Source organism: Cebus imitator, unplaced genomic scaffold (genome assembly GCF_001604975.1).
Source record: "Cebus imitator isolate Cc_AM_T3 unplaced genomic scaffold, Cebus_imitator-1.0 Scaffold187, whole genome shotgun sequence".
NCBI lineage: Eukaryota > Metazoa > Chordata > Mammalia > Primates > Cebidae > Cebus > Cebus imitator.
Genome location: NW_016107502.1, coordinates 1,746,589 through 1,772,159, shown reverse-complemented (window position 1 = coordinate 1,772,159; position 25,571 = coordinate 1,746,589). Strand labels below are relative to the sequence as shown.

Below are 25,571 nucleotides of genomic sequence, written 5' to 3'. Positions count from 1 at the left end.
AATTGAAGCAGGGTTGGAAAAAGGGGCACTTGGACTGAGAAATTTTCTACAAGATGCCAGGAACTAGAAAAGGATGTGGCGAATCTACGGTGGCGGATCCGCGGGCTGTAAAAATAAGTCGGTAAACCAGCTGGTTTTCCGGTGCTAGACGACTTGACAGCTCGAGTGAACGGGCGGCTCAGGACTTCGGGACTAGGCGAGGTGAGCCCAGAATCGAGAGTAAGGAAGCCCTTTCAGACTGACACCCGTTACAGAGGGGTTAGTCCCCTCACCTGGCTAAAGTTTCTTAGCTCGACCATCTGCCTTCCTTTTCCCTAATGTGAGCCTCAGCCTCCGCTCTGTTGGCTGTGTGTGTTCGGTCCAGCCCTCCTCTCAGCCCATTTTCTTATGGGAAACCTTCCTAGATTTCACGGTTGCTAAAACTGAGCCAAAGCTTTTGGATAGACCATTAGTCTAAAAAAGAGCGAGGAGAGAAAGCACTAAAGTTATCGGTTTCTTGAAACACACGTCTAAATGTTGAACCAGAGCTTTTGTGTCTTTTTTTTCAACATTCCAGATTCATTCATATTTTTACATTTATTAGTGGTTGGTTCTTTTTTATTGCTGTGTAGTATTTATCTCATAAAATAAACAAGTTTACTGTTCTCCTATAATAGGCATTTTGGTTGTTTTCAGTTTGGGGCTATTATAAATAAAACTTATATGAGCATTCTTCTACGTATACTTTAACGAACATATGCGTGTGTGTGTCTTTGGACATATACTTAGGAGTGGAATTTCCACATCATAGACTAGACCTCTGTGTAGTTTCGGTAGTTTTCTAACACTATAAAAATTTTTATTGCTTTAAGTTTAATAAATGTTAACTAATTATTTCTGAGTAAAACATAAACACCCTGCCTCTTTGCGTGATGGTGAAATAGATGAAAATTTTATGTATAGCCTACATGCAGATTTGAAAATATAGTCAGGTAATTCAACTCATCAGCCCCGCCCCCCACCTCCACACACGTACAAAAGTCCTTTTTCTGAGGTTTTTTTTTTTTTTTTAGGTGATATATTTTTAAAGAACCGTATGAATAATTACTTGTTCTGTTCTTTATTTTTCCAGTGAGTACCATAAAATAAAAACGCCATACAACCCAACAATTATTTATTAGTTCTTGCCATTATATTCCCAGCATCCTGCCTAATAACGGAATACAAGACAGTATTCCTTCCACTTCAAGAAGACTGTTTTCTAGCAAAAGTGAAAAATAGAGCGTGATAAGTGCCATGATTTAAATAAGTCCAGGCTAATCTGAGAGCCTGTCGGGACCCAATCCAGTTTTAGGGAGTTCAATAAGTCTTCCGAGGGGCTAAACTGAGACCTGAAGAATTAGCAGTTGCTATCCAAGGAAATTAAGATCGGTGTTAAGAGTGCTCTAGGCAGAGGAAAAGACATTCAGAAAGATTTGACATGGAAAGAGAAGTTTGGTGTTGACAAGTTCAGAATGGCTGGAAAATAAAATTTGTGAATTTGTGTGTTAGGAAGGAGAGGAGCAGTTTCTGAGAGAAGAGTGGAAATACAAGTAGGGACGTTGTAAACTGGCGTAAGGAGTTTACATTTTATCCTGAGACCAATGGAATGTCATAAAAAGTTTTTAAGCAGATGAACAACATGATCAGATAAGTAGATTCCTTTTTTTAAAAAAGGAAGATTATGGGCCAGGCGCGGTGGCTCACGCCTATATTCCCAGCACTTTGAGAGGCTGAGGCGGGTGGATTGCGTGAGGTCAAGAGTTCAAGGCCAGCCTGACAAACATGGTGAAACCCTGTCTCTACTAAAAATACAAAAAAATTAGCCGGGCGTGGTGGCGTTCGCCTGTAATCCCAGCTACTCAGGAGGCTGAGGCAGGGGAATTGCTTGAACCAGGGAGGTGGAAGTTGCAGTGAGCCGAGATCGCACCACTGCACTCCAGCCTGGGCGACAGAGGGAGACTCCCTCTCAAAAAAATAAATTAAATTAAATTAAAAAACAAAAGAAAGGTTAGTATAACTTCAGTGTAGAAAATGAGAGAAATGATTTGATGGAGAAAGCCTAGCCATAGGGAGTCCAGTTACAAGGCTAATGAATAAATAAATCTTTAATCAGTATTGATTCTTACTGCCTTTAACTAGATTTTCTTTCTTAATAGTGTCTGGTTTACCTTTGGCACCCCTTGGGGTGGAAGTGGAGGTCCTGGACCCTCTATTTTCTGTATATGTTCTTCCCACAAGGAAATCTTTCTAACACTTTCTTACTCCCTTTCCCCTAATCAGATCTCATGACCACAGTCTCTAAGTTCTCCAGGATCACTGCTTGTTCCCTGATCTGTTTCTTTGACTTGCTTTTTACCAACTGTTTCGTAAGCTTTGTATTTTCCCACCCGTGAGCTTTCCCTAAGAATTCTCTCTGCTCTTCTCTCCATGGTCCTTCCTTGTTGTTGAGAACCCTGCCTTGGAATATAAAGTACTTTATGGCCGTAATTTTTTTTCTTAAATCAAGTTTAAACAAAGTGGGTTTTTTTGTTTGTTTTCTCGTTTGTTTTGTTTTTTTAAAAAAAGAAGCACTTGTTTTCATCATGAAGATGGGAGTACAGGGATAACACTTGGGAAAAACTAGAATAATTGGCTCATAGTCACACAGATAAAACCTCTTGAATGGTGGAATGTTTTATTAGAAGTGGGACAGCAATAATGAAACATAATATCTTTATGGACTCATAACCTACTGCTTTTTTGTTAGTTCTATAGAAATCCTGTCAAAGAATATGAAAAAAAACAGAGAAAGATTCTGCAATCGAGAGAGAGAATTTGTGTATGAATTTAAAGTAGGAAGTCAGTGCTTAGAACTGAGAGTGCCACTCAGATTTCCTGTTCAAGAGAATGCCAGTCATTTGCATGGACGTCTGATGCAGCTGCACAATTTACCGTGCTTTATAGAGAAAGGTGAGGACTGATTTTTTTTTTTTTTTTTTTTTTTTAGGTAATACCACTTATTATTTTCAATAGTATTTGTCATTAGAGATTTCATATTAGCATAAACCTAAGAAGCTTTGGAAACAGCCATAAAATAGGAACTGATTCCAAGAATAAATACACTTCCTCAGAGCTTTCTTTTATTGAGTGTTTTTTCCTATAACTCTGGTAGTTGTTTGTAAAGTATAAAAATTTGATTTTATAATGAAAAATTAATTACAAAGTTTGGACTAGAGGAGCTCTTTGAATTTCGTTGAGTGAAGTCATAAGGCAGTTCAGCTATCTCTAATTGTGGTGTTATAGAATTGTAGCGCTAGATTGGTTGCCCTTTTAATAATCTGGTCATTAATTTCTGAGATGCCATAGAACAGAAAGTGTACTAATTTTTGAATAGTCTTTGCTTACCTAAATTACTTTTATAAAGTGGTATGTATTAAACCATTTTTAGAGGCCTGTGTTCTGTCTTACAGTCTAGGAAAAATTTAAAATTCAGAGTATGTTAGATCATAGGTTAGAGTTACAAGAGACCCTAGAAACCTTATAACCCAGTCATATTGTACAAATAAGGAATCTGGGACCTAAAGAGGTTAAATTATTTACCTAAGGCAGTGGTTCTTGAAATATGGCTTCTGGCAACAGCATCACCTGTGAGCTTGTTAGACATGCAAATTCTCAGGCTCTATCCCATTCCTGCTGAATCCGAAACTGAGGTAGCATCCGGCAGTCTGTTTCAATAAGGCCTCCAGGGGATTCTAATGCAGGTTGAAGATTATGAACCACTATCTAAAGTCACAGACATAGTGACAGAGCCGAAGCCAGAACACAGGTGTCCTGACTTCTTTCTCAGTACTCTTCTATGATGTCATTCTCCAAGTGGTGTCTGTAAAACTGAAATCTGGCATCTGAGTTAAATGTTTTAATAAGATAGTCACCCCTCTTCTCTTTCAAAGCATGTAACAATGTACCCTTTAAAGTTACATGGAAAACTGTTTTTAATCTAAATACAGTTATGTTCAGACTCCCAAAATCTGTAGCATTTTCTTTATGTGCTTATACTCACTTGGCTTCAAACTGCATTATCAGGCTTAAGAAAGTAACATTACTTTATTATAATTAAGGGTATACATAAGAGATAAGACTTTTGACCTTTCTCTATGCAATAACCTGTAATAGTAAAGAAAAATAACAATGAAATTAGTTAAATGATCCTCTAAGCTGATTTCATTTTAGTTGGAGATTATATTAAGAGTATCAGCTTGATAAAATAAAATTTCATGTCCAGGTAAGGTGGCTCACACCTGTAATCCCAGCACCTTGGGAGGCTAAGGCAGGTGGAAAACTTGCACTTAAGAGTTCGAGACCAGCTTGGCAACATGGCAAAACCTGTCTCTACCAAAAATACAAAAATTAGCGATGCATGGTGGCACGTACCTTTGGTCCCAGCTACTCTGGAGGCTGAGGTGGGAGGATCACTGGAGTTTAGAAAGTCAAGACTTCAGTGAGCTGTGATCATGCCCCTGCACTCCAGCCTGGCTAACAGAGAGAGACCCCACCTGTAGATAAAATAAATAAATAAAACTTTAAAAATAAGATTTCACATTGGAATTCTCAGCCAGGTAAAATGTTCCCTATTCATACCTGGATTTTGCTGATGATGGTGTTTGATATCCCTGTAACAGACTTAAAAGAAGCTCTGACTCAGTTTATAGAAGAGGAATCCCTCAGAGATTATGATAGAGATGCCGAAGCGTCCCTGGAAGCTGTGAAATCAGGTGAAGTAGATTTACATCAGCTGGCGAGTACATGGGCTAAAGCTTATGCTGAGGTAAGAGAATACATCAGATGGTAAATTTCAAGTATATTCTGGATTTTGGTGAGAATTTTTTAAATGCTATGGTAATCCTGAAATAGTTATAAGATCCTTTTTCTCCACATACCAATATTTGTTCTATAATATATATGTTGCTGCTTCAGTGCTTCCTAGATCAGGGTGAACACATAAGACAAAATGCTTTTTATGTAATACCTTTGTAAAACAAGAGGCTGCTTTCATATATCTCGCCAGCATAAGGTCACCAGATTTAGTAATTAAAAATACAGGACACCCAGTTAAGTTAGAATTTCAGATCAATTGATGTTTTTTTTTTTTTGAGATGGAGTCTCACTCTGTTGCCCAGGCTGGAGTGCAGTGGCGTAATCTCGGCTCACTGCAACCTCCGCCTTGCACGGTCAAGCGATTCTCCTGCCTCAGCCTCCCAAGAAGCTGGGATTACAGGTGCATGCCACCATGCCCAGCTAAATTTTTGTATTTTTAGTGGAAACGGGGTTTCACCGTGTTAGCCAGGATGGTCTTGATCTCCTGACCTTATGATCTGCCCACCTCAGCCTCCCAAAGTGCTAGGATTACAGGCATGAGCCACCAGCCAATTTTTTAGTATGCCAGCATATTACATGGAACATAATTATACTGAAAAGTTTTTCACTATTTATCTGAAATTCTAATTTAAGTGGCTGTTCTGTATTTTATCTGGCAACCCCAAACTAGCAGTAATAATTCATTTAACCTTTGGTTTACTTTTATAAACTTCATTATTGTTGTAAAGTCACATAATATCATTTTCTAGTTAAATAATATACGGTTTCATAACATCAGATGACAGAAAGACCCTATTTTATATATGTGTGTGTAAATATATTTGTGTGTATTATATAGGATTGTCTAAGTATAGAAAAAAACTGTGGAGAGATATAGACTAAGTTCTTAAGATAAGTTACCTGGAAGCAAAATGAGAAGGAGGTACTAATATGGAGGAAGGGACAGGAAGTGACCACAATAAAAGCATATGCTATGACCTCATTTCTGTGAAATCTCACACACACACACACACACACACACACACGATCAACAAAATACTAATGGTGGCTATTTCAGAACAGTGGGATTTCTAATAGCCTTTATTTACATTCTAACATACTGTATGGTAAAATAACTTGCATGCATTAGTTACGTAATCACACATAACACCAGATGTTCAGTAGCCCCACTACAAGATCACCTGACTATAATAATCTGCAGCATTAATTTTAAACTCAGCCTAGGGCAAGCTTTATGAATAGGTAGAAGATACCTACATGAGAGGAACCAAGTATAGTTTTTCCTTGATCTAATTTACGCCACTCCCTCAGGACAGTTGCCACTAGAAAGGAGACTGTGACGGCTGAGAGGAATGGGGCACTGAGGAAGTGGCTGCAGAGAGAAGGCTGTTCATGTCCAGGCCATTATTTCTTCACCTCTACCTTCAGGCATAACACCTGGCTTCTTTAAGGTTCAAACTATTCAGTACCCCTTATCTTTCATGGCCATTATTATCTAACAAGATCAAAGGTTGGTTTGTTTTTTAAGGCGGCAGAGTTTAGGACTAGAAGGAATAGAATCCAGAATTCAAATGGAAAATTAACCTTAACTGGGAAGACAGATACTTCTCCAGTTATAGCCAAAGAGAAACAGGAGAGGTTGAATATAAATTCAGATAATTTTATTAATTTGGTAGCAAGAAGTTGAGAATATTCTCTTCTGATTGTTTCAACTTTATATAAGGAAAGACAGGTTGTTTGTTTAGATGAGGTGGTAGGTATAATAAGATTGTTGGATATTTGAGGAGAAAACTGAGCATGGAATGATAGGATTGCCAGGCACCATTGAAGCCAAGATTAAGAGTGGTACCAGTTTGTTACCACAAACTTACAGAGTTTTGTGATTTTTCTGTTGCAGGTCTCTGAAGCCTGACTGCAGGCACAGAGAAGAGGAATAAGATTAGGATTTTGTTAAGTGGGTAAGGTAAAGTACACCAGTCAAGGAAGTTAAGGATATTGGCATGACAATGGCTGAATGCTAGATCACAAAATGTAAGCTACATAGGGAAGGAAGTGAAGCTAGGTGGCAGTTGATGGCTGATAAAAAATGAAAACATTGAGGAATTTATGAAGTGCAGGTCCTGATGAGGTTAAATATCAATTACCTGGGAAGTACTGAGTGACAAACTTTAGGTGGAGGTTATAGTCAGACCAGAATGTTTGAACATTGACTGACTGAGTTTCTGGTGAGGATACTAAATGGATGGTCGAGGTGGTGTGGAGAACTAGTAAATGTCGCAGATGAACGATGACTCTCTGGGCTGGTGGCGCAGGGGTAAAAGAATTTGCCAAGACAGTTGTAGATAAAGAAAGGTAGACTTATTAGAGAAAGCAGGAAAATATATTGAGAGGAAGCGGTGGGCAGTAGAAGAGAAGCTGACTTGAAGGATACAAAGGCTTGCTGGAGATTTTGTAGGACAGTGTTTATACTGTATGCTGTAGAGTGGTACGTACAGTACTGATAACCCCAATCTTGCAGCTAACTTGCAGGTGTCTGGTGAAAGTTGGGTACAGAAGGGCTACATGGCCTGGACCAGGGGTGTCCAATCTTTTGGCTCCCCTAGGCCACACTGGAAGAAGAAGAGTTGTCTTGGTCCACACGTAAAATACACTAACATGAAGAATAGCTGATGAGCTTTAAAAAAAAATTGCAGTTTACGAATTTGTGTTGGGCAGCATTCAAAGCCATCCTGTGCCACAGGTTGGACAAGTTTGGTCTGGACAATGAAGAAAGGCAGACTTGGAGCTTATCTGCCTTCTCTTTTTGCTTTCCCCTGGTTCTGCCAGCCTGACTCCTTTTCCCTGATTGGGACTCCACAGTAAAGATTGTAGAGTTCAGGAAAGTAAGAAGCAGGGCCTTGGATGGGTTATTCACATGGATATCCAAGTAACCCAGGTTGATGGCAGGATGTGGGGCAGAGAGGAAGTCTGTAAACTTGGTGCCAAAGCTTTATAGGAATCACAGTGAGTGACAGACAGGTAGGTTGTTAGATATCTAGTTTCTACACTCACCAATTGACTGAAACTGATCTTGCCACAGATCAGTTTGTCATTGTCTGATGTACAAAAATGGAATCATAATATACATACTTTTCTAGTAGTGTTAAATAAAAATACTATGTCATGATTGAAGAATGTCTGTATATTATCTTGTAGACTACATTAGAGCATGCAAGGCCTGAAGAACCCAGCTGGGATGAAGATTTTGCAGATGTTTACCATGACTTAATTCATTCTCCTGCCTCTGAAACTCTTTTAAATTTGGAGCATAATTACTTTGTTAGTATCTCAGAACTGATTGGTGAAAGAGATGTGGAGCTGAAAAAATTACGAGAGAGGTATTTCAAATTTCTTGCATTATCAGAATTAAATGTTACATTGTCAAATAGGTGGCCTGCAGAACAACTTGTTTTTATTTTTTACAGAAATGATAAGATAGAAAAAATGCTCCAATATTAGAAATCAATTTTCTTGTATGTTTAAATGTGTAACTACAACTGGGAGGGTCCTCATATGTTTATACACTAAGTGGTTTACCTAAATAAATTATGCTAGTGGCCTGATATATTCTTATCTCTAATAAGAAGAATAGGTTACTTCTGTTGAAGATTTGCTTTTTCCAGGCACTGTGCAAAGTGTTTTGAATGTCCTGTCTCCTTTGATCTTTACCATAACCCTACTATTATTTCCATTTTACAGATGAAGAGGTTTTTGCTTAAATAAGTAACTTGTCTAAGGGCATGCTGGAATTTGAATCTGACTTCAGGAACTGTTAACCACTGTACCATTCTGTGTCCCTGTTCAGAACCTCTGTATTGCCCTGCTCTAACTCCATGGCCTCTTTCATTTCATTTTGTATACTCAAGTACATTAGGAAAAAATAATAGAACTAGTATTGTTCCAAGAAATTGTAATTAGATTTGAATTCCTGCTGTGTGGATTACTTAACACAATATACAAATAGTGCTTTTATTATTTATTTTTTCTTCAGAGTATGGTAAAAACTTCTAGCATTATTTATTTTAAAATAATAAGTGGCTTCCTTGATTGCTTTCTAGTAACTATGTAAACTGTGATAGGAATTCAAGATATGTTCTTCTAGATAATCCATTTTAATACAGCAGAATCTAACAACATTTATTGTCTTAAAAACACTTATTTAAGATGTTAGGTTATATGCCATTAAGATAATTTTTTAGTGTTGATTTGATTGTGAGGGTACATTAGGACTAAATCACTCCTTTTTTTTTTTTTTAAGTATAACTGATTTAATAGTCCCAAAGGAGTAAATCTAAAAAGATGTGCCGGTTTGTTCCTGATTCTCATTAGCTTCCCATTAGAAAACAGTAAGGCTAGCAAGATGAGAATAATCTTTGGAGCATTGTCATGGCTAAGAAAAAAAAAAAAAAAAAGCAAATATATTTAACAATTGTTCTCCAGGGATACTCTCTTCTGTGTACCAAATTAGCGTTTTAATTATATTGCATAGATTTGTAAATTTTCATAACAATTGTACTCCTCTGGTCCATTTATTCTCATACTTTGTAAAATATTAGAATGATCTCTTTGTCGAAAATAACACGATGTTTTGAGATATTTGTCGCTGTTTATAGGTTTGGTTTTATTGACCAGCTGCATTGAGGCAGTTTATTCCTTTTAGATGAGACACCTGCAGTGAGTGGTTGTCACTAGGTATATAGCAGAAACATATTTCCCCAGGAAAAACAAAATATTTTTTTCTAGTTCTTTATTGTGTAGCCAGTAAAACTGTGAATATAGTTTAAAAAGAAGAACAAAATATAGAATTAGGTTTTTAAAAATGCATAAAAGTAGAATTACCTAATATTAATTAATTACTTTCTGTCAAACTTCATGTGTTTGATTTTTCCTCCTAGGCCTTTGAATAATATAACCTTCAGTTCATCCTGAATTTATTATTAGCTCCCAGGTTTTCTGTGACTATACTCATTCTGCCTCTTTGCGTATATTGAGAAATTTTCATTTTGGCTACCTATCTTCCATTTGTAGTACTTTCAGCTGTGAGTGACTAACTTACAGCACAATTTGCTGCCTGTACCTCCCAGAAAACTCTATATCTAGCCATTAATAGTCTATAATTGTTTCTTTTTCTAAATCAGAAGATTTCTGTTCTACATGATTCTTCATCTTTTGGGAAGTTGAATTAACTTACTAATTAGCTGCATTTACTGGTACTTTATACTTTTTCATGGAAGAGTTTTTAATAGAGGTTTGTTTTGGCTTATTTTATTGTTTGAAATAATCTTTGGCCATATTTCTTCATGGGCCATATTTCTTTTGGCCTTCTTTTTTCTTTCTAAACATATAAATAATACTTGAATTCATCTATTTTTAGACCATTTGTAATTCATTTTTCATTTGTCCAAATCATTAGTCTGAAAAAGAAAAATAAGCTATATTCCCTGGTAGGTGATATTTATTGCAAAGGTGAAGAGTATTACTTAAGTTGAAATTCACTAGTGTCTGTGGAGGTTCACCTGAAATTTTGATACTTAATTTATTTATCCAATTCATGAGCAGAAGTGACACATTTTCTTATTTCTCCTTTCCTATTAATGCTGTTGTACATCTTTAAAAGACAGTTTCTTGGCACAACGTCAATAAAACAAGTTATAATGATCTTTTTTCTTTAAGTATCTTCAAGATAATATACAGGTTGCCATAGTTGTCACATCTGACATACTGAGCCAATCTGTATTTAGTATTTCATCTGAGATATAATAAAATTTCTTTCCATCTTAATTATAGAAAATATATATTGAATCATTATGTGATTAGCAAGTTGCATTTTGGACATATTTAGGATGAAATAAATCTTTGTGAAATTTTATTTAATTTCTACCTGTCTTCTTTTTTCTTCACAAGAAATATGCCTTCTTTTTTTTAGCAAACCAGATTCTAGATATTTCTTTAAAAATCGCAGTGATACCTTTTATCCACTAGAGGGAACATGTGTAATGTAAGATAGTAATATATAACTAAGTTTGTATTTGTAAATGTTTAGCAGTTATTTCTGTTTCTAAATAAGAATCTCACTTGCAAGTATACTTGTCACTTGACCTGTAGCAGTTATTAAAAGTTAATGGAGTCGTCTGCGTTAGAACTAAGTGGAGTTTAAATGATATTGAATATTTACTACCAGAAGGTATATATAGAAATGTATATATGTATAACTTGTTTGAATTTAATTTATCATATATATATAAGTATCTTAATGTTATAAATAAGTATAAATTCACTCTTTTTTTTTTTTTTAATTTTTAAGATGGAGTCTCACTTTGTCGCCCAGGCTGGAGTGCAGTGACACTGCACCCTCCGTCTCCTGGGTGCAAGCAGTTCTTCTACCTTAGCTTCCCGAGTAGTGGAATTACACCATGGCACCCAGCTAATTTTTTATTTTTAGTAGAGACCAGGTTTCACTGTGTTGGCCAGGCTGGTCTCGAACTCCTGACCTCAGGTGATCTGCCCACCTCGGCCTCCCAAAGTGCTAGGATTATAGGAGTATAGGCACTGCGCCCAGCCATAAATTCACCTTAAGAGCAATTTACTTGGATTAACTAGGATGATGATATCCTTTTAGTTTATGTCTGTGTTTTGTTCTTTCCCAGTTTGTTAGAAATTTTAGAACAAACTTTTTGCATACATTTGTATTAGAAGATAATCTTTAATTTGAATTTTTTTAACGAACTTATTTATTAAAATATACATACAGAAAAGGCAACAAAGAAATGTGCCTTTTTTTTAAGCAAACCAGATTCTAGGGTTTACAGCTCAGCAATCTTTCACAAGTTAAGCACAATCATGTAACCATTGCCCAGATCAAGAAATAGAATATTTCCAGCATTACAGAGGCCTCTTTCATGTCCTTCTAGTCCTTCACCCGTTCCCTCATAAATAACCATTATCTGTACTTCTAACACCATTGGTTAGTTTTTCCTGTAGGGAAAACTATTTTTAATTTTTACACATTATTTCTTTGGATAAATGCAGAAGGTGTGACCAACATCTTTAGACTGTATTTTACATCCCTCTGTAAATTTTATGACTTAATAATAATTTGACTCCTAGGATCTAATTGTATGCTTCTGGATATAATGTAAACTAACTTTCAGAGGTTGAAGTCACTTTAGTTTATATACAAATAGAAAATCCATTTAAGCTGAAATTGCAGAGCCTCTTCTTTGAGGAAATTTGTAGGTAAAAAGGGATCCAGCGTTTTTAACATTAGCCATGGTAATTGAAAGGTAGCTTAGATTTTGACTGCTTTCATTTATGTAGTAAATTTAGGTTAAAATGTAGCTGCACAAATGATGTTGCTGTTATATGACACTATCATCATTATTTGCTAGACTCCATTTCCAAGGATTCTAAGTACTTTCCAGTTACAATTCTCATTCCTGGACATAAATGAAATAAAATTTTTATTTTCAATTTATAGAGATTGTTCAATGAATCTGAAGGATCATATACCTTGAAACTTTGATGGATTTCCCTCATTTGCTTATTTCTGTTTTAGACAAGGTATCGAAATGGAAAAAGTGATGCAGGAATTGGGAAAGTCACTGACAGATCAAGATGTAAATTCACTGGCCGCCCAGCATTTTGAATCCCAGCAAGTAAGTGAAATATGGTGACTTTTAGGTATACAGTTGCATTTTCTTTTCTTTATTTTGTATTTGGTTAAAAAAAATTAACCAGATGGTACACTGTTTCTTTTAGGACCTAGAAAATAAATGGTCGAATGAATTAAAACAATCAACTGCCATCCAAAAGCAAGAATATCAAGAATGGGTAATAAAACTTCACCAAGACCTAAAAAACCCCAACAACAGCTCCCTTAGGTATTAGCTATATATTGTTCTTATTCATATAATAGTCCACTGTTGGTAATAGTTTATATTTACTACAAAGTTAAACCTTTTACCTATATGTATTTTTAAGTTGCCAGTGAAAGTTCAAGATAATTTTATGCTTCTTTAACCACTTTTTGCATTATAGGATTTATGTGGATTATTTGGGCCGCAATGATTATGATTAGTTTGAAATAGAACTTACTTTTATGTTCTAGATACATACACCTGAATACTTAAATACTATCTTTATTTCTTTAGTTTCCACTGCATGCAGTAAACATTGTTGGAATGTTGAACGCTCTCTAAGCAGAAAAACAAAAAAGATAGTTGCCTATATGGAGCTTATATTCTAGAAAGAGAGTGATCTATAAATAAAACGATACTTTATAGAGTGGTATGTGCAGTAACAAAAGCATGTAGAAGGTACAGAAATAGTGTGGAGGATTTCTCATAAATCATAACTTGTGTGGCATCTCATGACCTAAATAAATTGTATTTCACATATTCCCTTAGAGCTTGACTATGCCTATGTTATTTCTTGGCCATGTATCTGTATGTTTGAGAATTAATTTTTATCAAATCTGTAAGTATATTCAATTGTAAATATACTGAGTACAGTATAATACTCTTATTTCTAGCATATGCCAGTGTATACTATAAATATTTTAAAATAGCATTTTATCTATATAAGGTCAGTCTCATGTCTGGTTTTTTTAATCTATATAAGGTCAGTCTCATGTCTGGGTTTTTTTGTTGTTGTTGTTGTTGTTTTGGGGTCATATACCCAGCTCCTTGGCAAGTGTTTAGCCCTTGACCTCTTGATACTGGCACATAATACATGCTCAGTAAAAATTTATGGGATGGCTGGATGGACAGATGGATAGGTTATTGTTGACTCTACCTGACATCTGTATCATCTCTTATCTAACTATTGCAATCTTTCGTTTGTGTCACTGTTTTCCCCAAACTGTTTGTTGCAGCCTGCTATGAACCATTCTACATCTCTTATTTTTCAACCAGCCTTTTAAAAATACCAATAGCATAGAATAGGAAAAAAAAATATCAGAATGCATCATACAAGAAGCTTTCTATAAATGAACATGTTGTATTTAGCCAAAATGTAAAATATATACTGTATATTTTAGTCAGAAACATTGAAAGCTACTGATTTAAGGAAGCTGTGAAAGCCCTTTGCTGTAAAAGTTATCTCTTCATGATCATGCCACTGCATTCCAGCCTGGGTAACAAGAGTAAGAACTGTCTTAAAAAAAAAAGTTATCCCTGGCAGGACAGATCCAAGATGGCCAAATAGGAACAGCCCTGGAGTGCAGTTCCCAGCAAGAATGCAGAGGGTGAGTGCTCACTGCATTTCCAAATGAGTTTTTACTGCCCACAGACCAGGAGATTCCTGGGTGGAAAAGTGCCGTGAGTTTCCAGCACGGCTGTTTCAGCCAGCGCAGTGGATCTCCGCACAAAAACTCACACAAATCTGGGCATCATTTCAACTGGTACCTGGAACGCCTGGGAGACAGAGTCACCCATTCAACTCACTATCTTGATTCTCAGCATTGCTGCCTGTGCCCATGAGAAGGCTCTCTTGTCTTCTGCCCTCAGTCTTTTCTGGAAATACCTGATGGAGGCCAATGGAAAAGAGTTTGCAAGTTCATGTGCCTGTGGCTCTGACCTATTCTAACTTTATATGCTAGCCCACTTGGCCTTTAAGAATCTGTTAAAATTGTAGCTGCTTTCTTTTTGTCCCCTTGTATGACAGCATTCTATTTCAGCTATGCTCTAACAAAGATAAAACTCTTTATGTGTCTTCTCTGTCCTTGGAGGGATATATCACAGTTTGGAATTCAGTTTACTAGATTGCTTTATTATCACAAATCTTTGAGGGACTCCAGAAAAGTGTGATTTTGTAGATCAGCAGTCCTTAACCATTTTGGCGCTAGGGACCAGTTTCTCGGAAGACAGTTTTTTTCAGGAGAGACAGGAAGGGTTTGGGGATGAAACTGTTGTACAAGAAGCACATAACCTAGATCACTTACATGCGCAGTTCACATTACAGTTTACACTCCTATGAGAATCTAATGCTGCCCCCGATCCCTGATCTGATGGCAGATGGAACTCAGGTGGCAATGCTCACTCACCTGCTGCCTGCAGGGGAAAGAGGTTGGGGTCTCCTGCTGTAGATTATCTGGCTAGGTTTAAATTTACCCTATTTACTAATGAAGTCCGTCACTGAGTCTAATGGGGCTATTGGGATTAGCCCCAAAAATTTAGCCCGGGAAACGGATGACTCTTACAGACTTAGATCATCTTCAGCATACCACTGTTTGAACAGTGCTGTTTTGTGGAAGGCTTTTTAGGAACTATAAAGAGGAGAGGAGAGAAAGGCAGTTTAGTGGGAGGAGAATGTTGAAGGTAAAAAACAAGAAATGGTAAAAATAAAGGATGTGTATACATCAGAATGAACTTAATCTTTTTTATTATTTATTTTATTTAACTTTAATGTTAAATTGTTATTCCTATTCATCTATTTTCTAATTTTGCCTAGAGCTAACCCTAGCATAGGATGTATTATATATTTTTAAATATAATGTGATTTTAAACTAATAATCACTTTATTTAATCATTCTCTTAGGCTGCTAAAAATGTTAAATGGCAATATATTAATTGACATAATGATTGAAAATAATAATCTGCTTTATTTATTGTGAGGAAATGAAAGAACAAGTGGGAATTTTTGAGCCTGTTGGCACTTATGGTCTTACATGTCACCATGGATTAAGGATGAGTTTAAGAAAAAATTAAGCAAGACTTTCAGCTGTTCAGTTTTCTCTTGTTATAAAGCTTTCCTTTAAGAAAAGTTCTTGACCAACTTAAAAGTATATCAATAATTTTACTACTTTCAGTGAGGAAATTAAAGTTCAACCAAGTCAGTTCAGAGAATCTGTAGAAGCAATTGGAAGGATTTATGAGGAACAGAGAAAGTTAGAAGAAAGTTTTACCATTCACTTAGGTAAGTGTATTAATTTTTTGCAGTTATAATTTATTGTAACTTCTGAAGTCTTTTTTTAAATAATAGAGACAAAGTTTCACCATGTTGCCCAGGCTGGTCTTGAACTCCTAGGCTCAAGTAATCAGCCCACCATGACCTCCCAAAGTGCTGGAATTATAGGCATGAGCCACCATTCCTGGCCACTGAAACTTTTTGTATACACTGTAAGAGAAAAATCCCTAGCGTATGAGTAGAGTGTACCTATGTTATTTTTAATTCCAGATTATGTTTTGCTTTAAGAAAGACTATAGGTTTTTGGCTTTGAGTTTTGTATTTTAGCTTATATAATTTTTTTGCAGATAGAAAGATTAAATTGAAATAGTCATTAAAATGGGAAGTTGCAAGGCCCATTTTTAATTATTTTGTAGTACAGATTTATCTGGATTCTTGCCATAGAGATTTGCATCCTCTTATACTGGACTTCTTGCAGCTGTTTAAGTATCTTTCCTGGACTATTGCCCACCCCCAGGAGCCCAGTTGAAGACCATGCATAATTTGAGATTGCTGAGAGCAGATATGCTGGACTTCTGTAAGCATAAAAGAAATCATCGAAGTGGTGTGAAACTTCATCGGCTCCAAACAGCACTGTCGCTTTATTCTACATCTCTCTGTGGCCTGGTTTTACTAGTGGATAATCGAATTAATTCATATAGTGGTATTAAAAGAGGTAAGTTACCATCATACACATTTATTTTGTTAAATTTCACCCTGTAACACCATTCTTACAAAGAAAGGAATTATGGGGAAACCGAAAAAAAAATTTTAATCACCTTTCAAGTAGACCAAAAAAACATACCCAGCCATAGTTATTTTATTTCAAACTGTAGCACTGATAGAGTGCTTCATATTTATTTTTCTTAAAATACTATTATATTATAAATAATGTTCTTATAGAAATCTCATTACAAGGTAAAACAAAAAGAGCAATCACATATTTTCAGTTTAGAAGCAAATCCTGGCTTGGTGATTTTTAGCTCATCCATTTGTCTCTTTTTTTTTTTTTTAATAATGTACCTCTTAAATTTGCTAGGTAAAATTCTACCTTCCCTCTTAGTACAACTCACTTTTTATGATTATTTCTAAATTTCTAAATATATAAGATGTAAAATATATAAAATATATGAAATGTATACCTATTTTTGAAAGAAGCTTAAATAGAATTTATTTCCCTTCATAAATATAAAAACCTCATATTGTGTAGCACCTTTTGGGGTAGATTATGATCAAAGTATTATTTAAAGTATTACTTAAAGAAGACCTAGGATTATATTAACATTTCTTTGTCTCTTAATTGTTTACTCTTTTGAGTGATTGAGAGTTTAAGTTTCTAATTAAAACAAAATTGTTATGCCCTAACTTAAGGCATAATTATTTAAAGGACAAGTATAAGAAATCATACTTATATTCTTTTCTGTTTCTACTAAATCTCATTGTCTATAAGTAAATACTAAATATTTGATATTTACATTTAGAAGTTTGTAAATGTTTTGGGTCCCTTAGATTTTGCCACAGTTTGCCAAGAATGCACTGACTTCCATTTTCCCCGAATTGAAGAGCAATTAGAAGTTGTTCAACAGGTGGTCCTTTATGCTAGAACCCAGCGCAGGAGTAAGTTGAAAGAATCACTTGGTGGGTAAAACTCACTTTTATTATATTCTGTCTGGAATCAATGTAATAGCACATGGATCATGATTAAGATCATATAGAAAATTCTATAGAAGATAGAAAAAGGAAATTAAAAACAAAATTTAAGATTTTTTTTAGTTATTTTTTTATTTAAAAAGAACATCAAAATGTATTTTTGTTTTTCTTGATTTTTTTTTCCTTCAACTTTTGTTTTAAGTTCATGTATAGATGTGCAAGTTTGTTACATAGGTAAATGTGTGCCATGGTGGTTTGCTGCACAGATCAACCCATCACCTAGGTATTAAGCCCATCATCTATTAGGTATTCTTCCTGATGCTCTTCCCTTCTTCTGACAGACCCCAGTGTATTGTTCACCACCATGTGTTCATGTGTTCTGATCATTCAGCTCCCATTTATGAGTGAGAACATGTGGTGTTTGGTCTTCTGTTCCTGCGTTAGTTTGCTGAGGATAACAGTTTCCGGCTCCATCCATGTCCCTGCAAAGGATATGATCTCATTCCTTTTTATACCTGCATAGTATTCCATGGTGTATATATGCCACATTTTCTTTATCCAGTCTATCATTGATGGGTATTTGGTTAGATTCCATGTCTTTGCTATTGTGAATAGTGCTGCAATGAACGTGTGCGTGCATGTATCTTTATATAGAATTTCTATTCCTTTGGATATATACTGTACCTAGATCTTTAGAAGCTTGAACTCTGAGCCTAATTTTCTTTTTTAGGGGGATGATTTTCTTCAAAGTTCTTAGTGAAAACTATTGTTAATTTTCAGTACTATAGTTATACTTGAGATAGGTACTCAGTGGAAAGTTGGTGATCTTTTGATCCAAGTTCTATATCTTTGAAGTGAACACAGTTATTACTACAGAGGGGACTGAAAACATAGAGTAAAAGGTAGCACAAAATATATACTTTTTGTATATCTTTCTTTTTTTTTTTTTTTTTTAGCCCTGCCTAAGCAGGACTTCAAAAAATTTGGTTATAAACTCATAATTGTTCTTCTCCATGGAAATCTTTAGTAAAAGGCAAAAGATTTATTTGTTATGAAGAAAAACCAGAGCATTGTATGTTATGTCTTTGACTGGCTTAAGTAGCATGAAGTCAGTTAAATGAATTATTTTTGGTTCTTTTTTAAAAAAATCACTGTATCCTTAAATGGCTTTTTTCTGTATTTATTCATAACATAACATTCTCTCTGTTTAGGAAATTTACAGGAAAAATTTTTTTAATTTATTGAGATGTATTTGATAAAGATTGTATGTATTTGAGATATACAATTTGATGATTCAATGTGCACAGATGCTGTAAAATAATCGCTTCAAACAATTTTATTACCTCAGATAGTTGCCACTTTTTTATGTCCATGGTGAGAACACTTAAGATCTATCCTCTTAATGAATTTCAAGTATACACTAGAATATTGTTAAGTATAATCACATTGTCATACATTAGATTTCCAGAACTTATTAATCTGTGGCTGAAACTTTGTATCCCTTGACCAAAATCTCCCCATTTCCCCCCGCCCCAGCCCTGGCAACCACCTATTCTCTATCAATGTGAGTTTAACTATTTTAGGTTCCATGTGTAAGTGAGATGATATAATATTAGTTTTTCTGTGTCTGGCTTATTTCACTTAGCATCCTCCAGGATGCTTAGTATCCTCCAGGTCCATCCACGTTGCTGCAAATGGCAGGATTTTCTTTTTTAAGGCTGAATAATATTCTGTGTGTGTGTGTGTACATTTAGGTATGTTTTTAGTATCTTGATTATTGCAAATAATGCCAAAATGAAGATAACTCTTTAAGATACTGATTTCCTTTGGATTTATACCTTAAAGTGGAGTTGCTGGATCATAAGATAGTTCTGTTTTTAATTTTTTGAAAGCCCTCCATCCTGGAAATGGTTTTTAAAGCTATTGAAAGAGTTAATGGCATCTTTGTTCAGAAGCTTTCTATCTGCATAGGAAGAGGGTTAAGGGAAGACAGGTAATAGAAAAATCTCTGGCTGGAATCACAGAGTAATTCAGCTGGTTTTTAATTGAAAAATGAAAATTTAAAGAGTGGTTTCTTTGTAAATTAAATTGGTACCATAGGTTTCTTTAGTTAGGACCTAAATATTAGGGTAATAGTCATTTCAAATATTTTTAAGGCATGTTTTTCTTACACTTCATATATCATAGACATAAAATTACAATGCATGCTCTTGTCTGGCTTGAATGTATACGGAGTCTTTTATTATTTCTCTCTTTTTTTTTTTGGAGACAGATTCTCACTCTGTCATCCAGGCTGAAGTGCAGTGGCACAATCTCAGTCACCACAACCTCTGCCTCCCAGGCGCAAGCAAGTCTCGTGCCCCAGCCTCCTCAGTAGCTGGAATTACAGATGTGTACCCCATGCCTAGCTAATTTTTGTATATTTAGTAGAGATGGTGTTTTGCCATGTTGACCAGGCTGGTTTCGAACTCCTGGCCTCATGTGATCCACCCGCTTTAGTCTCCCAAAGTGCTGGGATTACAGGTGTGAGCCACTGTACCTGGCCAGTATTTTATTATTTCTTATAAAAACCTGATGTTGGTGCCCAGGAAATAAAACATGGCAAGTTTTAAAATTGGGGATGTTTGCACCTTTAAATCTGCTTCTGGTACTTTGAATGCTTTTATTTTCTTTCTTTCCTTACTTTGTTTGCACCTGCTGTGTTTAAAAGAAACCATTATAATACTTTAGGTGCATAAGTTTTGTGTTGTACAGTTGCAGAGAGATATTATATCTTTGCTTGGTATAAGGAAGACCTTTCTGAAGTCTGTTTGTTCCCTTCTCCCATCTTTTTCACTCCCAGAAATTATAGAATTCCTTCCTTTCTCCTATAGCTAGAATGTGGCTATCTAGTCATAACTTGACTAGGGTTCAATACAGTTTCCTTATCTATTCAATAAACTTTTAAAAAATGGTTGATATGTTTTTAACCATTTTTTAAATAGGTAAAACATTCTCAAGATTCACAATTCAAACTACAAAAGAGCATACAGTGAAAGTGTCCCTAACTCTGTTTCTAGCTATCCAGCTTCCCTCTTCAGAGGCAGCCAGTGCTATCACATGTACCTTCTAGACAGCTGTTTATGTGTGTATAAGCAAGTGTATGTGTGTATTTATTTTCCTTTTTCACACAAATGGCAGCTTTCTACATACACTATTCTGTACTCTGCCTTTTTCACTGAGTAGTTTATCTTGGAGCTCATTTTGTATCAGTCCATAAAGACCATCCTCATACTTTTATGCTGTTGCATAGTAGTCCATTGCAGGTTATCCTGTTATTAATCAGTCCCCTACTAATAGACATTTGATCTATTCCTTATTTTTGTTATTATAAGCAGTAATGTCTAGTAATGACAAATAACTTTGCATATGAATAATTGTGCATGTGTGTGAGCAGTAAGCATATCTACAGAAGAGATTCCTAAAGATGAATTCCTGGGTTAAAGGACACATACATTTATACTTTTCATAGCCTTGGCAATTACTCTGTATAGTATTTCTGCCAGTTTACATTCCCACTAAAGGTAGTTACAGCTTCGCTATGGCAATATGTGTTACATATAACAGAGCCAGCTAAGTATTAGAAAATCACTATAGAGAATATCCTAACATAACCTTTCAGAAAATCTCAGTATACCCTCTTATTCTTCTACCAGCCTCCTTTCTCACTGAAACTAGCAGTGATGTGATCAGAAACATTTTAACATTATTCTTAGTAGTGAGTAAAAGCATGAAGATTGAGATTATGACAGGTGTGGAAGGAGGAGGAGGATTCTAAGTATATTTATGAGAGATAGAAAGTGTGCAGTAAATGACGGGAAGTTGTTAAACCGCATACGGCTAAAGCATTGCGTGTATATCATGGTTTTATTTTGTTCTTGTTCAAGCAACTACTTTGTGGTTTCAGTGAGTCAGTGATGCAAGTAGGTTTATAAAAGACTTTCTTAAAGAAAGCTGCATGTTGTTATAGAAGAACTTTGTGAAAATACCTTCTCCATCTTTTTCTGTGCACACCTACGTATTCTGCAAGTTTACATCCTGATTTGCAAGGACTTGTTTATTCTAAGACGTTGCATTACTTTTCTTATTTCGGTTGTTATAACATCTTTATATTTCTGTGGTCCACGATAAAAAGTCAAAAATTGTTTTTATGCACATTTTATATACTTTTTAAAAAATAAAACTAGCCGTCTTGTTACTGTTACTAAACAAGGTATTGCCATGAAAACATGAAAGGGAAATGGACTGTGAACTGTTCTCTCTTGTTTACTTAACATAGCTTCCATTTGTTCATACTCCATGTGAACAACATTAGAGTCCTTTATTGTTTCTTGTAACCTCTGCTATGATGAGATATTTATTCAAAGCCTATCAACCACATGGCTCTGTATTAGAAATAATATTTCATTAAATATAGATTCCAGCAACACAGAGCCCTCTATCTCTCTGTGCCTATCTCTCTGACTCTTGATTTATAACATATGTGCATTTACAAGGTACAGTGTTATAAATCAATTTATCAAAGTAGTCACCAGATAAAAATATTGTTACTTATATTCAAATTTCTCTTAAAACTATAATATTTTGATATTTGCAGTTTATTCATTTGAAGGTCTGTTGTCATGTGATTTTCTGATGCTGAAGGCCGTTCCGAAATAGATTCCAAAATAGTTTTTAATTGGAATAAATATGCAACCTCATAAAGATAGCTACTTTGAAGGCTAATATTCAGTTTGCATTTGTGAGTTCTGATGCAATTCTTATAAAGTTCAAATGTCTCTTTTATTAAAATATATAAAATAATTTGCATTCAATCTTTATAATGTATGTTCAACATAATGTTTCTCATTTTACCAACATTTATTCTTCTAAGAAATAGCATGCCTTCAAAAAAGAAGAGAAACTGTCAAATAGCTGAAAAAAAGTTCCATGTGAGACAGTTTCACCTATCTGTTATAATTGTGCATAGTGTCAGGTAGGAAATAAATTTCAGGAATGGGCTAAATATACAGTGATTCCTGATACCACTAGCCATTTATCTGTAGTCCTGAACAAGTTGTATCAACAACAGTGACTCAGAATCTAAAAATAAAGATGGCCACACCACAACTACCTAATGAAGGTATTTTATGTGTGATTAACTTGGTTCCCTGAACCTCCCAGATGAAAAATAGGATACTGGCATGTCTAATGTGGTTAATACCATAAGAGAATCTGAGTATGTGAATTCGAGACCGGGCTCCACCACTTACCTGTGCATGCTTGGTTAAGTTAGTTAGCCTAGCCAAGCCTCTGTCTCCTCATACATAAAATGGACATAGTAGTAGGACTTACCTCCCAGGGCTGTGGTTATAGAGGTTTTGTAAGAATTAAATGAGATCATCCATGTAAAGCATGTAGCAGAATGCTTGGCATATAGATGCCCTCAGAGAATTTTTGCTGTTGCTGTGATTCCTTTGGGAGCAGTCATAGTAACATGTTCTCGTATGTTGTTATGTTCTTTCGTGCTGTCTTGTGAATAGATTCTGGAAACCAGAATGGAGGAAGTGATGATAAGACTAAGAATGCTGAGAGAAACTATTTAAATGTTTTACCTGGTAAGTATTTTTTTTTTTATTTCAAATTATTATTTTCTTACACCAAAAAAACATTTTATAATGCACACCATAGGAATTTATGTTTTAAATCTTTAATTTTAGCATATGTCATTAAATCACTTTAAAACAACACTTTGTACCTCTATAATACACTTTCACAGATGTTCTCCAGTGTAAAACTTAATTTTTTTGTTTGTTTGTTTTTTTGAGACAGTCTTGCTCTGTCGCCCAGGCTGGAGCACACTGGCGCAATCTCAGCTCACTGCAACCTCTGCCACCCACGTTCAAGCAATTCTCCTGCCTCAGCCTCCTGAGTAGCTGGGACTACAGGCCTGTGCCACCGTACCCAGTTAATTTTTTTGTATTTTTAGTAGAGACGGTGTTTCACCATGTTGGCTAGGGTGGTCTTGAACTCCTGACATCAAGTGATCCTCCTGCCTCAGCTTCCCAAAGTGCTGGGATTACAGGCATGAACCACTGGGCCTGGCCTAAAACTTAATTATTAATATTATACTAGTACTGACTTTTTTTCTAGATCTATAAAAGAAAAATTACTCAAGAAGTTACCTAAGTTTTATTATTTGCTATTGTAAATTTTCTTATACATTATTTCTTAGTTTCTTAAGAAATAAACCAAAAAAAGTTTTACTCTGAAATATAAACTACATACTTCTCAGCCATGTAGCTAAGATCAAGTAAAATATGAACAATAGTACATAGAGATATAAACAGTTGAATTTAAATATAAAGTGGGACATCTCATTTAGAATTTTATTTTCATTTCCCCTTACATTTTTCTGCTTTCCATTTTATTTCCTTTATTATTCTAGATATGTTGTTTAACAACTGGAAATTCAGTTTCTCAGTCTTCTTTCTGATTGAATTCACTCTGATGGCCCTTAGTGTTTGTATCACAGAGCATAACAAGGACTATTTGTATGTATTATAAAATTTTTTAACTAAGTGATAAATTGTACAGTTTCAGAAATAGCCATCTCCTGATTTTTTATTCTCCTTTAAGGTAATTTTCTCACATTTTCTTCCCCAAATCTTTGACATATAGGTCACATTTGACAGTGGAGATACACACACACACATGTGTGTGTGTGTGTATGTGTGTGTGTGTGTGTGTGTGTGTGTGTGTGTGTGTATCTCCACTGTCACTCAACACATTACATTTAATCTAAGCAAATCCTATACTCATTTCTGGTATTCATCTTGTCAGACCCTGTCTATTAGCCTGTAGTCATCAGCCTTGAAATTTCCTCCCACCTTCAGTTATTCCACCTTAGTGGGTAATGTTAGAATCACCACGTGTTGTTTCCTCCACTGTGTGGAACAGGAAACCATCTTCCTCTTCATCTAAAAATACCTTCAATGAAGTATTTATTGTATTTTTCTTCATAGATCCATAATTTAAACCATCCATATTTTGTGCCTTTCTTAAAATGTGAGAGTCTTATTACTACTCTGGAAGAACCAATGTCTGTTTGATTTTTAAACATAACTCTTTGTTGCTGTTTGTATTTCCTTCCCTAGTATTTATTGAGTCTCTCAATCCTCTTTCTGATTGAATTCACTCTGATGACCCTTAATAGTGTTTGTATCACAGAACATAACACGGACTGTCTTATTTGTATACTTTATTTCTGTATTAGTACCAATCAGAAGGATATATCATAAGTCTGAGTTAGAAAAGTAATATAAAGTATTCAGTTAGACATAATAGCATCTTAATTTCCATTTAATTAAAGTATACCTATACAACCAGGACATTTACAGGAGATGAAAAAAATCTAAATCAAAAATTATTTTAACTTTTAAATTGCAAAGAAAAATAGTTTTATTTGTATATTTGTAAGCCAGTCATAGTTGACTTAACCATGATCTAAGTATTTACAGTTTATGTAATCTAATTCTCATAATAACCTTGTAAGGAAAGCAGTCAGCATTATTTTTCCCATCTCATACACTAAGTAACAGAGGATCAATAAGTTGAATTGATTTGCCCAAGATCACTCAGTCAATAAGTGCTAGAAATCAGATCTTCTTAACATCCAATCTAGTCCTTTTTCTACTATATCATATTAATTTGATTACTACTGCCAGCCCCATGGCCACCATTTTATTAATGGGTAAAATTAGGCCAAGAAACAAGTCATTTAAGGTCAAAGAAAGCAGTGCCAATTTGGGGATTAGGAGCACCTGACTTGTTCACTAAGTCATTCTGCCATACTCCTGGATCATGGCCCATATCTAAAGCTATGACTTCTATCATCTGAATTATCAGTAGCAGTTTAGAAGGTAATATACTTCACTGGGCCCAGACGGATATTGTCTCATATAGTCCACTGAGTTTCTGATAAGCAGTCTGTGTCTTTTGCTGCCTTCCTGGAAAATTATAACTAAACTATTCCTCACCAGTTT

General features: G+C 35.2%; 1 protein-coding gene and 1 non-coding gene across 7 annotated transcripts in view; one reads left to right on the top strand and one right to left on the bottom strand.

The window, feature by feature from the left end:
- The first annotated feature begins 86 nt into the window (after window positions 1-86).
- CUNH12orf4 (chromosome unknown C12orf4 homolog) overlaps window positions 87-25,571 on the top strand; it is a 36,607-nt gene continuing 11,122 nt past the window's right edge. Inside the window, exons 1-11 of one of the 6 annotated variants that reach the window (XM_017546084.2) lie at window positions 101-201; window positions 1,182-1,249; window positions 2,768-2,970; window positions 4,680-4,825; window positions 8,071-8,252; window positions 12,470-12,569; window positions 12,673-12,794; window positions 15,722-15,828; window positions 16,337-16,534; window positions 17,368-17,496; window positions 23,070-23,144. In XM_017546084.2, coding sequence (XP_017401573.1) covers window positions 2,793-2,970; window positions 4,680-4,825; window positions 8,071-8,252; window positions 12,470-12,569; window positions 12,673-12,794; window positions 15,722-15,828; window positions 16,337-16,534; window positions 17,368-17,496; window positions 23,070-23,144 — 1,237 coding nt within the window. In that variant the 5' untranslated portion in view covers window positions 101-201; window positions 1,182-1,249; window positions 2,768-2,792. Of the gene's footprint in view, window positions 202-1,181; window positions 1,250-2,767; window positions 2,971-4,679; window positions 4,826-8,070; window positions 8,253-12,469; window positions 12,570-12,672; window positions 12,795-15,721; window positions 15,829-16,336; window positions 16,535-17,367; window positions 17,497-23,069; window positions 23,145-25,571 lie in introns of all 6 variants that reach the window. The other 5 variants (XM_017546081.2, XM_037744829.1, XM_037744830.1 and 2 more) reach the window with 5 other exon arrangements.
- LOC119473818 lies at window positions 18,463-18,579 on the bottom strand. Its single transcript, XR_005203054.1, has one exon. It is a non-coding gene; the product is annotated as a U5 spliceosomal RNA (small nuclear RNA).